Genomic DNA, 14,546 nt, shown 5'->3' on the forward strand with positions numbered 1-14,546 from the left:
GAGGTTGTTCTGTAACTGAATCTTGCTTGGGAAAAATGTGTGTTGGCTTTGTTTTAATACAGATTAACACAGATATTGTGTGGAAAATACCCTCAAATTTGTAGGTAAGTTGAATTTCTCAGTAAATATTTTGTATCTAAGTAATACTATGACTTTTCCCAAGCACATTTCGGATACACAAGGATACGTTGAGTTTATTTATATTACAAAATGTTAATAATTATTATGTTTATCAGCTGCGCCGAAGCGATTTATATGAAACACTTCAAAAAATTATAAATGACCGTCACGCGATTAACAAAGTCATGTGATATCATAACAAATATGTTAATATATAGCCGAGGAAACCCTCTATATACATTGGAAGTATTAAAGTTCAGTACTTTTAAATTAAAACCAAAACCGACCTGCAATGACATATTATGTTTTTAGCGAATTTTAAAGCTTCGGGAAGCCTTAACATAGCTGCGTAACGCTTGTTTGAAACTCTCTTAAAACACCATCCAATAACAAATACATTATATTTAACTTCACAAGCGGTTTAATTGTGCTGTTTAATTATATAAATAAAGGTCTGGATAGCCTTTATTTTGATGAATTTCTCCTTCTTGATAGAAAATGAGTTCGCTTTTGAATAAGTAACTGATGCATTATTTCAGCAACCTTAGCTTAAGATCGTGTTTTGTTTACAAATCTTTTTTTTTTTAAATCCGTAATTGAAATATTTTTAATTGTATATACGTATTATTATAGACACATATTCCCACACCGATACAATAACGTATAAGGGAAAAAGAACCAACAAAATCATGGAGTATATATATTCGTGAAATTTGGTAAACGCTTTGGAAACTTTACTGCAGTAGTACAGCTTATGGCAAACATGCTTATAATTAATTGACATTTACAGCGAAGAGATTTTCATTCACCAAAATCGTCCGTTCCTGACACTTCGTTATAAGCGTGTTTTACTGTATATTTAAATTTCAATTTTATTAAACATCATTTGGCATCATTTACAGCAAATATTTTACTTGTTCCATGTTCAGAAACTTTTTACAAATGTCTAAAACATACTTATTTCAGCTGGCAGTTGTACAATTTTCAAATAGGAACACTGAACGCAGTTTTGTTCCGATAGGAACTGTAAAGATATTACATCTTGCCACCTTTTGTCTGATTTTATATTATACTTTAACAAATGAATTATAAAGTTAATCTATAAGCTTCCTGATTCTGACAACTGCATATTATCATTATATATCCATAGTTATTCGTAGATTAAATAAATCCACAAACACAACTATATTCAGGTGTGAAAAATGTTATCTCGCAATTCTTTCAATTGTGGTATACTGCTTAAAAGTTCATAGACTCTGGACATGCTGATCCCACTCTCAACAAGGCATTCTTTAGGACAAATCCTCAATATTTCTTTCATAGATGTATCATGCACATTATGCACAAAGCCTGGGATTCCCTCTTGGAGCATTAAATACACTTTTGGCAAGCCTTTGTCTAAATCAAAGATCCCAGGGCCACCGGAAGCACCATGAGTTGTTGATTCTGAGCAGTGGAACAGTACCTTTTCCCTCCTGAACATAGAATCATAATCATTTTTAATTTTTTTATGGTCAGATTTAGGATAATTCCTCTTCCACCATGAAAGTGCTTTACAGTGAGTTTGAAAGGCGTCGCATTCCGAAATCAAGGGGCATAGTCTGTCAATTATCTGTTCATTGCCATGGGAGGCTGGGTGACCAATAATGGTAATATTTTCTGGTCGCTTGCGAGATATGTCCAAAATAAATGGCTTTGGTAAATTTGTCCAATTTACTTCTAATAAAGCAACGTCATCTGCTTCTTGTTTGCTGAAGAATGGAATGTCATATCTCAAACGATACCTTTTATAGTCAAATTGTTCTCTCGTGCGACCAAAATACACATAAATAGGGTTGTCCTCGATGAAATTCACGGCTTTGTCTACAAATAAACAGAATTGATTAGGAGATGTAATAGTGAGCCCTATGTATTATCTATGTGAAAAGAAGATATCTGAATAGAAAAGTACATTATTCAAGAAAATTTTGCTCTGTCCATGGGAAATGTTTCTGAAAATTTAATTCCTCTTTATGCATGAAAGTACATAAATATATTTGCTATACTTTCATGTTAAAAAGTGAATTTGATTGGTTTAAACCATTTGTAAACCACGCCTTCCGAGTAACATAAAATAGCAACAGTTGACAATACATAACAAAGTATAACAGTATAAAAAAATTTATTGGTCAGGATGTCTGCGCATACGGTTTACTGTGACTTTTTCATTCAAATACATTCTAAATACATCCAGTATAACCAAAAATATTACATGTTTGTTTAGGTTAAGATGTGAAATTGTTATCCCTTGAAAACCTTTGTCGACCTTGGCTTCAATTCAGTAAGCAATTGTTTTCGCGGGATAACAATTTGACATGTTACCCTAAAAAACATGTGATACTATTATTTTTATAATAACAGAGTTAACAAGGGAAAATCATTGCATTTATTTCGTGTAGATATCCACTATAGTCTGGCATATAACTCAGCAATGAAAATGTCATAATTTTCCAAAATCTACGTATTGTTCGAAAATGCGAAACTTTATAAAGTTTTCCACGAGAAAATCAATAGAATATATGTGCACAAGAAAAAGATTTGAACTGATTTTTTAAAGTTTATTACGATATCAATATGATATGAACTATAACATCATTTATTATACCTCTATTAAGAATACTCAAATTTGATTGGCTTTTTAGAAGGCTTTTAAACTCAATAATGACTCCAAAAAGTACCATTTACAGCAATAATGACCTAGGAATCATTGAATGTGGGGTATAATGACCCGGTCATTAAAAATAATGACCGCTAAAAATGACCTGTTAATCCAAATTCCATTCAAATTAAAAAAAAATGCAATACATTAATGATTGTTCAGTACAAAAAAATGCCGTTATAAAAATATGTATAGTCTTTTTAGGATACGGAACACAATTGGCCTTAGGATGCAGATGCGTCATAAAATTTATCGTTTTCATTGAAACTTTCGTTACAATGTCAAATTCAACGAATGCAGACTCGGCTCCCTTGTATAGTAAAAGTCTGCACCAGATTGTCATTGTACTCGGTAATGGTATCTGTGATTTTATAAAAAGGTATGTTACTGACAATCACAGAGTGTTTTAATAAATCGGCGGTGCAAAAACCTACAAAACTTGCAGGCGAAAAGTAAACAACTTCACTAGTGAATCCCGATCTCGATGGAACACTGATAATAACAATTTTTAGGTCTAATACATAATTGATTATTTTAGTAATTAAGCCCACAAAAATTGCCATAACTTATATCGGTATAATAAAACAATTGATTACCCCTTATGAGTTCAACATGGTGAAATAAGGACCCTCGACCTGGCCCAATCGCTGACCTGACGGCAGCTACGCGGCCTCGGTCAGGTCAGGTCACCTCGTGGGCCAGGTCTCGGGTCTTTATTTCACCATCTTGACCTCATAAGGGGTCATTAATTGTTTAATGTATCCTACTAACTTTTATATTAGTTTCGTCTTCTGACTTGAAAATTAACATATTAAATTTAAAAATAAGCATCTCTAATGCATTTACTTATCATTGTGTCAATGAAAGCACATGCCAACATTATTTCCTACACCGAAATTTCAAGGGCCATACCCTCTTTCAAGGGAAGTACCTTAACAATTAGTGAAAATTCAGTGACATCTTTTAAAAATCTTCTCAAAGCCACTGTGTCAGAAAAAATGAAATTTATATGAAAACTTTATTAAAAATGTAGATTAATTTTCTTTTTAGATCATGTCCCTCGGGGGAAGGACATAGACATAGAATATACAATTAGGTGCCTTACCCTCACTGCACATTTTGTCGTCCCCAAGATTTTTTTTAGCTTTGTGAAATAATTTATGAGTAAATCACACTGACGTGTCTCATTTTCTATTTCATGCAGCCTGATTGTATATTTTGGCGTCCTGTTCATATTGTCGCCGGCGACAATGTAAACTTACCCTCACTCTGCTTGTTGTCCATCATTACATGTTGCATGACAGTGCATGGCAATGCTTCCATATAAATTTAACTAATTATTGCTTTGCTGTTTTTGCCTAGAAGATTAAACAATGTTCCTATATATTCCTATGCAAAATTTGATAGCCCTTTTGATAGCCCAATATGATTAATCACAGCCTTACTGTTATTGTGGAGGAACTATTTATGATATAGATCTAGATATCCTTTATTTTCCTTTGTATAACTTTGAACACCCATCGTGATCCTACCATAGCTCCGCGGTCATGATTTGAAGATACTTGAGGATTCTTCCATATAAATATCACTAATCACGGGCCTACTGCTGCCGTGTGGTGTATCCAGAAATTTCAGAACGGGGGGGGGGGGGCGGGGGGGTTCAGAATTTTATTTGACAAGGGAAAAAAATGTCATGTGTGTGAAAGTAAATTACAGTTACTGTACATCTTAAGTAAATTATTTTATTCTGAACTTTTACCTGTGGATAGAAGAAGGAGAAAACCCTTCAAAATATTTTAGTCTCGAGTCAAGAAATTATCACAGTAAAGTTATACCTAAAATTGAAAAGGAGGATGGAACAATTACATTTAACTAATTTGATATTTTGAATGAAGTTAAGATGTTCTATGAAAATCTTTATAAAAGTAAGGAGAATGTGGATTCTGGAAGTATTCATGACAAATTTAAAATATATGATGTCCCTAAATTAAATAAAAAATAATCAGAAAGTCTTGAAGGCCCATTGACCAATTCTGAAGTTCTCAATTATTTGAAAAATATGAAAAATGAGAAAGATCCCGGACCAGATGGTTTTAATTTTTCAAATTCTTTTGGCAGAATATAGGTGCCTTTATTTCAAGAGCAAAAAACTGATTGATTAATTGTATGTTGTTTTACGTCCCATTCATTTTTCACTCATATAGAGACGTCACCATATACCGGTGAAGGGCTTCAAATTTTGACCTTTACTCGGCACTTACGGCCATTGGGCAGTGAGGGATCTTTATCGTGCCAACGCCTGCCGTGATACGGGGCCTCGGTTTTTAAGGTCTCATCCGAAGGACCCGCAACTTTCACTTCAAAGTGCCGAGCGCATGGCGAAGGAACAGTTGCTACCCATTTTTTTATCGACTTAGGTCAGTCGCGGCCGAGATTCGAACTCACGACCTCCCGATCACGAAGAGCAATAAAAAACTCATATGAATTATCACACTTTACTGAATCAAATAAGTTAGGTATAATAACTTGCCTACCAAAACCAAGAAAACGAAAACAATTCTTGTAAAACCGGCGCCCAATCAGTTTGTTGAATGTGATTTATAAAATAGCCTCAGGCTGTATTGCTGAACGATTGAAAACCGCATTGAATAAAATAATAAATAATGACCAAACTGGCTTTTTCAAAGGGAGGATTCATAGGTGAAAATATTAGACTGGTTTATGATTTAATGCATTACACGAAACAAAAGAAGATTCCAGGCTTACTAATGTTTTTTGATTTTGAAAAAGCTTTTGACACCCTATCATGAAGTTTATATGCCAAACATTAGACTTTTTTTTTAATTTTCGTAAGTCAATTAAAAATTGGATTCAAACTTTTAATAATGGAATTAAATCATGTGTTATACAGAATGGGATTTCTACTGACCACCTGTTCCCTCAGAGGGGTTGTAGACAGGGGGACCCAATTTTCCCATACCTTTTTCTACTTTGTGTTGAAGTTGTTGAGATTCTAATTCGAAATAATAAAGACACAAAGGGAATTATGATTGATGGGGAGGAATATAAACTTTAACAATATGCTGATGATACTTCTTTTATATCTGATGGATCACCACAGTCTATGGATGGTATATTAAGAGAGCTTAATTATTTTGCACTTGGTTCTGATCTGAAAATTATTTTCACAAAAACTAAAATGGTTTGGATTGGCAGTAAAAAATTTTCCCAAGAAGAAAACTTACTCCAATTGGTAGATTAGCAGTGATTAAATCCCTGATTATTCCAAAGATGAACCATTTGATATTGACTATTCCGAACCCTAATAAGGAACTCCTAGATGAATTTGAGAAACACCTTTACTACTTTTGATGGGGAAGTAAAATTCATAAGGTTAAGAAAAATGTTATGATTCATTATAGAAATGTGTTGTTGAAAATGATTGAATATGTAGATTTTCTATGTGCATTAAAATCAACATGGATCCAAAGACTGATATACTCAGATACAAAATGGCTAAAACTTCTTGAACCAGAATAAGGAATGAAAGTTGAATATCTTTGGGTAGGAGGTTTAGACTTTACTGTTTATATGTGTAATAAAATAAGTAACAAGTTTTGGAAAGAGGTTTTACTTTATTTGGTAAAAATCATTGACTCTGTTCAAAATAATATGTACATTCTTCATGAACATATATGGTTTAATCCAAGAATTAAAATGAACAACTCATCCATATTTTTGAAAAGTTATTACGATGCAGGCTTTGATTTTGTAAGAGATCTGTTTGATTCTGAAGGAAAATTTGTAAGCCTTAAGTACCTCACAAATCTTAATGTAAAAACAAATTTTGTAGAATATGCATGTTTAAAAGTAGCTGTTTTAAAGATATTGAAACGTATTGATATTGAACAAGGAGAAAATGGACCCTTCATCCCTAATTCACTTTATATTTTTTATATAAAAGTACACAAAACTGTAAAGACATGTATAGTATAATCATTAAGAAGAAAAAAAGGAAGCGATTAAGGCACTAGAAAAATAAGAAAATAATGGAATATTTTTTGGCGATATAGACTGGAACAAAATATTTGGAGTTCCTTTTAAAGTCACAAAAGAAGCAAAATTTCAGTGGATGCAATTTCAAATTCTGCATAGGATTATTGCAACAAATAAATACCTTATAAACTCAAACTAATTGATTCATCTGCATGTTCCTTTTGTGAACAAGATGTTGAAACGATTGAAAATTTATTTTTCGCGTGTTTCTGCGTCACATTAAGGAATGGTTTATAAATAAGTTTATTTTACCATCAATTTTGATGGAAAAGATATACTTTTTGGCAAATTCAACAACAAAAACATATTTAGACTACACAATATATTAATACTTACTGTTAAGCAATTTATTTTTCCTAGTAGGTTTAAAAATGTGCCTAAACTAAGCATCTCAACGCTAGAAATTAATATTGTGGATAGAATATTAGTTAAAAACGTTATACTTTTAAGAAACTGTAAATTTTCAGATTATGAAAAATACTGGAAAAATATTTGTGATATGCTATAATGTATTTATTTTTCTCACGTTTATATTCAAATGTACAAGTATGTAAAAATACTTAATACTGTCCCCCCACCTCACTTTTTGCACCCTTTAACCCCCTTTTTCCTTTTTTTTTTTTTAAAATTTTATATCTGTATATAAAGCTTTCACAGTGAAGATTCAAATAAATGTACAATATGTCATATATAATTTCAGTTTGATTTTGAAATGCAACATATATTAACTACAAAGAAAATGTATTTAATATGAAGCATCAGAATGTAGAAATGAAAGTATGTATTGAATGTAAATTAATATATCGTAGAGTATGTAAATGCGAAAGCACAAATAAAATCTATGAATAAAAAAAAGAGGCCCAAGGGCCTTGAATCGCTCCTCCGATAAACTGTACAACCTATCACTTCTATTTGAAGCCTCTAAGTATCTGTATATTTAGATAAACCCTTGAAGAGTTGGTCATTCTGACAGACTTATCATGTGTCATTCTCTGAGGACCCAAGATGCATCAACTAAGTTTGATGATTCTTAACCAATTAATACCTAAAATATCTTTCAAATTATAATCATAAAATTTTAAAAGTATGTCACAGTGACCTACTTTTTGGATGACATACTTTGAGGACACAAGATGCCTCAACTGACAAAGATTGATGATTCTAAGCCAATTAGTACTGAAATATTTAATTATAGTCATATAAATTGAAAAAAAAGTAAGTCACAGTGACCTACTCTTCAGTAGACCTACTCCGAAGTCCCAAGATGCATCAAGTGACAAATTTTGATGATTCTAAGCCAAACAGTACCGAAAAATATTAAAATACAGCCATAAAATTTCAAAGTAGGTCAGGGTGACCTACTTTTCAGTTGTCGTACTCCAATGCCCCAAGATGCATCAACTGACAAAGTCTGATGATTCTAAGCCAATTAGTACCTGAAATATTTAATTAAAGCCATAAATCTTCAAAAGTAGGTCACGTGACCTACTTTTCAGTCGTTATACTCCGAGGACCAAAGATGTACCAACTGTCAAAGTTTGATGATTCTAAGCCAATTACTACCAAAAATACATGTATTTAATTAGAACCATAAATTTTCAAAAGTAGGTCACGATGACCTACTTTTCAGTCTACCTACTCCGAAGACCCAAGATGCATCAACTGACAAACTTTGATAATTCTAAGCCAATTAGTACCTGAAATATTTTATTGTAGTCATATAAATTGGAAAGTAGGTCACGGTCACCTTCTTTTCAGTTGAGAGTTTTTGAGGACCCAAGATGCATCTACTTATAAAGTTTTATGATCATAGGCCTTAAAATGTCTAAATTATGCCTCTGAACGATTTGAAATTGAATGCCTGCAAAGTTCAAAAAGTAGGTCACTTTGACATACTTTTTAATAAATATGTTTTATGGCCCCAAGATGCATCATCTTACAAGATGTAAGGATTCTAAACCTCTCAGTATTCGAATTAATGACCTTAATTGTTTTGAAAAAGATTTGCCATAAAATTAAAAAAAAAAGTCAAAGTGACCTTCCTTTTAGTCAACGCACTCCGAGGACCCAAGATACATCAACTGACAAAGTTTAATGATCATAGGCCTTAAATTGTTCAAAATTTGCCTCTTAATCATTTTGAAAAAGAATGGCCACAAAATTTAAAAAGTAGGTCACCATGACCTACTTTTGAGTCAACATGATATGAGGTCCTTAGATGCATCAGCTGAAAACATTTGATGATCCTAGTCCTTATAGTAAGGAAAATATCAACATTTTAATAAAATGTAATTTTTGGTCAATTTTGGAGTGACCTTGAGACCACGCCCTTTACCCTAGGGTGATGCCTTGAACAATTTTCTATAACACATCTTCATCCTTTTGTGTAAGTTTGGTGAAAATCTGCTTAGTGGTTCTTGAGAAGAAGATTTTTAGCAACCAGTACTTTTTTTTATTTACCCAATTATCTCCCCTTGTTTAAGGGTTACATCCCTAGTTTTAGAATAAACGGGACCCCTTGGGCCAAGGATACCCTGTGACAAATTTGACAATAATTGGCCAAAGGGTTCTTGAGTTATGACCTATATTCTAAAAAGTTTACGCACACCGCACAAATGGCCATAGCATTAGCTCTTTGAGCCTCATATCCAATGAAAGTCTAATTAAATTTTATTCAGTGGTATATGAGGAGTTTTGTATAAGGGATGCGTCCCCAAAAAGTGTTATGGATGTACATATCGAAAGGATGGACACAACCGTTATCATCTACTTTGCAAGCAGGGGTATATTTTTTGGATCATCATGTGTTTTATTTTTCCAACAAACTATATGATGTACTGGAAAATCTTATCTTTCTCATAAAATACTGGGATTATTCATTTAATCTTATCTGCAGTAATTAAATATGTGTCCATTATGTGAAATATTACCTTTGGCACATGAAAATCCTGTATCCTCCAAAGCACTGAGTAGGCTGGTGATAAGTAATTGATAACTAGTCTTTTTCAGCCATTCATGGACCCCATTTCTTAATTTCTCTTCAATATCTCTTCCGGATTCTTCTACTTGCAGTTTTTGCAATAACCTTAAATAATTCATCCTGCGAAGTGGGTCAGACTGGACATTTTCTATGATTTTATAGATGTACATTTCTAGATGAAATAGAATTATAAAACAACTTTAATTAGTTTTAGCAACTTAGTTAGCTTTTGCACTTGCTCAAATACTTTATCAAGATAAAATTGGACATAAAAATACAGTATTTAGGTATGGCAGTAATTACTTGAAAAAAAAATGAAGGATATACAATTCATGCAGAAAAAAACTTCTTAGATACTAACCTAAGGTTTTTCTTATCACATGGTATGCTGTCATCAGATAACGACTTCCGACCCTGAATGCTGTACCTGCTGTCCCATCACTACACACCAAATGACCAACACTTTTATGCCACTCTTCGCAGAATAAGGTTTCCGGTTCTTTACTCCGCTGAGAGTTATCGATCAGCTTTTGAAACTTTCCTGATGCTGATTCTGATAAAAATAATGAAAAGAGATATAATAAATTCTTAATAATACATCAACAATTTGACTGCTTTACAAAAAATTAAATTGTATTAATTTTAATAGTTTTGACAAAACCCATCTAGGGACAAAACTGTGAAATTAACGGTTTTTGTTTTCTCATATCTGAATATGCTATACACTAAAATGGAAATGAAATTGGTTCAGTGGATCCTGAAAAGGTTTAAAAATAATGACTAATGCACGACTGACGACAATGGACAGAAAACGACGGAGATAAACCATTAGCAGTAGTAACCCGAGTGACTCAGATGACATATAAAGGGATAAAATTTTGTTTTAACTTTTAGAAAAATATTCTTCCATCATTATCAGTTGAAACTCAGCATTATTTAAGATATACATTTCACAATTTTATAGTTTAACTAGACATATCTCCGATGAAAGCACAGGTTATAATAAGGAAAGTTTGAATCATTTAGTGAAATGAAATCAGTCGATTGAGTTGAACATTTAAGCATTTACAGAAGCAAAACGCCTATGGGCCACAATGCTCTACTGAGTTACTTTAGCCCTGTTGTTCTTCTTCAGGTTTTAAAAAGATTTCTATGTTCCCGTATGACCCAATATCATGGTCCCATCCTAACTCTAAAGGGTCATTAAATCCACACACCATGGTGATGTTTCAATATCAGTAAGAATAATATAGTCGTGAAGTTATATGGAAAAGAAATTTCTTTTCCACGTATACATGCATTGTGTAAAATTTGATCCTAAGTTAAGCCATCTCAAGCGCAATTAATAATAAAATAAATAAATAAATGCGAAAACTCACACATTGTGCGAATGGATGTTTTTTGTGTTTCTATAGAGACGTCCAAAATATTAGATAGTTCCAATTGAAACTTTTGTAGCCATGAGTTGAATAGTTTATAACCTATATTTCCTCAGGAAGCCTTCATATTAGTTTTATCTTTCCTGATCTAATGGTTCTTGATAAGAAGATTCTCTCTACACTAAACGAAAATGTTTATATTGTATAAAGGTGTGATTATTGAGCTTATTTAAATCATTTTCAACATAGAGTGCCTGGCTTTTACCCCCAGGAAAAATGTTCAAAGTCAACAAAGTTTTGATGAACAGAAATCACTGTTGTTTACCTAAGTGGGGGAAACATGTAGATGAGGTGTTCAATTAATTTATCTTGGCTATTTGAAATGTAATGAATGCTTGAACTGGTTGCAAATTGAGTAAAATACTGTAAATTTCAATTTATTGGAGTTTAGATCTAAGGGCAGATCACTCTAACTGCAGAAAAATACCATAGAATCAGAACTCTTTACTATGCAGTGTAGAGAGGGTTCTTAAAAAAATATATTTTCCTACATATTTTAATGTAACTAAATGATCCTTTATATTTGTCCCACAATAATCCCGGGGTAGTGTTGTATCGATAAACAGAAAACATCGATTGTCGACAAAAAATGCTACTGATTCCGATGATCGATTATAATTTTTCATAATCCATCATCGGAAACATACTTCTAATACAATACATTCCGGAATTATCAATTTCTAGTTTAAAATTTATTTCTTCTTAGTGAAAGTCTGCATGAAATATATGGAGATAACGAACAGTATTCAAGCTCAAAAGTCCATTGAACAATACAAAATAGGAGCAGAGCAAACACGGACCTCCAAACATCAGAGGTGGGATCAAGTGCCATGGAGGAGTGAGCATCCCCTGCCGACCGGTCACACCCGCCGTGTGCTCCTTGTCATGATCGGGAAATAACGGAAAAATCCGTCGACAATTCAGTGTGTAAACAATGGCCTAACAACTAGTATAAAAAACGTCAGTCAGCATTTGACTCAATGATAAATTGTATTTGCTGACAAGGTAATTGTATCGACCATAGAACTTACGAAATGATGACTTTAAACGAGACTGGTACTAGCCAACAAGCACGAAGCAGAGGTGATTTAGAACCGAAATGTGCATATATAGAAAGTGTAAAAGAAACAAAACAACAAAGAAAATAACATATTATATATTTTATATATTCATGTTAAAGAAATAATATGAAATAATTGTTATAGTCTGCTTTTTATATACAAAACTATGACATCCAATTATAATCGGTAAAATCGCATCGGAAGCAGTAACTGATTCCAACCGATGATGGATTATGAAAATTAACCGATGTCCCATCACTATCCCGGGTTCCATCTACATTTTGTCTAGAAGCTCTCACATGGTTCATGTTTTCTAGTCCAATATTTCTTGAGAAGACGAATTTTTAAGGTTTTGTCCTATATAGTTCAATGTGAAACTTTGATCTCTGACTGTGGCCCACCCTAAACACATGGGCATAATTTGAATAATCTAGAATCTCCACTTCCTCAGGAAGTTCCAAATTTTTCTGGCCCAGTGGTTCATAAGAAGACTTTTTTTTTTTTTTTTTTTTTTTTTTTTTAAAGAAAAGATTTTTTTCTTATCTATTCTGAAAGGAAAATGAAATGCATGATTACATAATATGATTGTTACAACGTCACATAAGCTAGGGCTTTTCATCATGCCCCTCTGTAATCGTCAAGGCATTGCCACTGAAACCGATAGTAATACAGTAGGCAATTATAATCGTAACATTGACCCTCAAACTGACACAAACCCTTTGCTCCAATTTGGTCCGTGACCTCGGCACTTTTACTTCGGTATTACTCTCAATCGCGCACGTTTGCGTCACATGCCTAATTTTTCAGCATGTTCACCCCAGGAAATGTAGATAGTGTTTTTCAAGTCTTTCTTACAAACATGAAAATGAAAAAAAAAAAAATCTGACGGACAGAGAACCCTACAGTCCAGTTAGTCTGTTGACTTTTTTTTTTTTTGCTCGTCAAGGAATTTTCGGTATTTGATAGTGCCCAACTAAAAATGTTAAAAATGTATGGCTGCCCCCCCCAACCCCCCCACACACAAAGGGTGCTCCTTACGGGCCAGTTTCTAATACTAGTATGTAATTTACTTTATTGGAAACAAATTGTGAAAAAAATGGCATGTATTTTTCTAACAACTATCGTTCGTAGTTACTAAATAGTGAATCCTTCACACGACCTAGAAGCTGTTCTAAGCATTTGTCTACATTTTTAAAGTCATCATTTCGTAAGTTTTATGGTCGATACAATTACCTTGTCAGCAAATACAATTTATCATTGAGTCAAATGCTGACTGACGTTTTTTATACTAGTTGTTAGGCCATTGTTTACACACTGAATTGTCGACGGATTTTTCCGTTATTTCCCGATCATGACAAGGAGCACACGGCGGGTGTGACCGGTCGGCAGAGGATGCTCACTCCTCCATGGCACCTGATCCCACCTCTGATGTTTAGAGGTCCGTGTTTGCTCTGCTCCTATTTTGTATTGTTTAATGGACTTTTGAGCTTGAATACTGTTCGTTATCTCCATACATTTCATGCAGACTTTCACTAAGAAGAAATAAATTTTAAACTAGAAATTGATAATTCCGGAATGTATTGTATTAGAAGTCATCATTTGAAAAAACTGGAATCTATACTACATGAGGATGCTTCCATATCAATATGAGTAATCATGGCTTTGCTGCTCTTGAGAGATTTTAAAGATTTTTCCTATTTATTCCTAAGCAAAACTTTCATCCCTCATTGTGGCCTCACACTTCCCCCAGGGCTAATCATTTGAACAAATTTGAAAGATTATTTACTATTTAAAGTTAGTTTCCTTTAACTTTGAACTTGTTTTAAACCAAGTGGTTCTTGAGGAAAAGATTTTTAAAAGATGCCACCAAATTTTCACTATTTCTGAATTACCCTAACAAAAATATTCTATAGTAAACTATAGTTTACTATAGTAAACTATAATTAACTATAGCGATAATTTTGTCACTATGAAAACTATAGTTAACTATTGTGATAACTTTGACACTTTGATTTGTTATAGTGATAACTGTGAAAACTTTGATTTAGTATAGTGATAACTATGACACTATAGTGATCACTTTGAAAACTTTGATTATCTATAGTGATCACTTTGACACTATAGTGATCACTTTGAAAACTTTGATTTACTATTTGTCAAAAATAGAAATATTATAATTTCTTTAAATAGTC

General features: G+C 33.0%; 1 protein-coding gene across 1 annotated transcript in view; it reads right to left on the reverse strand.

The window, feature by feature from the left end:
• Positions 1–1,021: 1,021 nt before the first annotated feature.
• LOC133195444 (uncharacterized) overlaps positions 1,022–14,546 on the reverse strand; it is a 319,912-nt gene continuing 306,387 nt past the window's right edge. Inside the window, exons 11-13 of the mRNA XM_061331287.1 lie at positions 10,216–10,407; positions 9,805–10,026; positions 1,022–1,983 (exon numbers count right to left, since the gene is read on the reverse strand). Of these exons, the coding sequence (XP_061187271.1) occupies positions 1,310–1,983; positions 9,805–10,026; positions 10,216–10,407 (1,088 nt within the window). The 3' untranslated portion in view covers positions 1,022–1,309. The remainder of the gene's footprint in view (positions 1,984–9,804; positions 10,027–10,215; positions 10,408–14,546) is intronic.

Source organism: Saccostrea echinata, unplaced genomic scaffold, assembly GCF_033153115.1.
Source record: "Saccostrea echinata isolate AGI-Se365-2 ecotype Australia unplaced genomic scaffold, CSIRO_AGI_Sech_v1 ptg000029l, whole genome shotgun sequence".
NCBI lineage: Eukaryota > Metazoa > Mollusca > Bivalvia > Ostreida > Ostreidae > Saccostrea > Saccostrea echinata.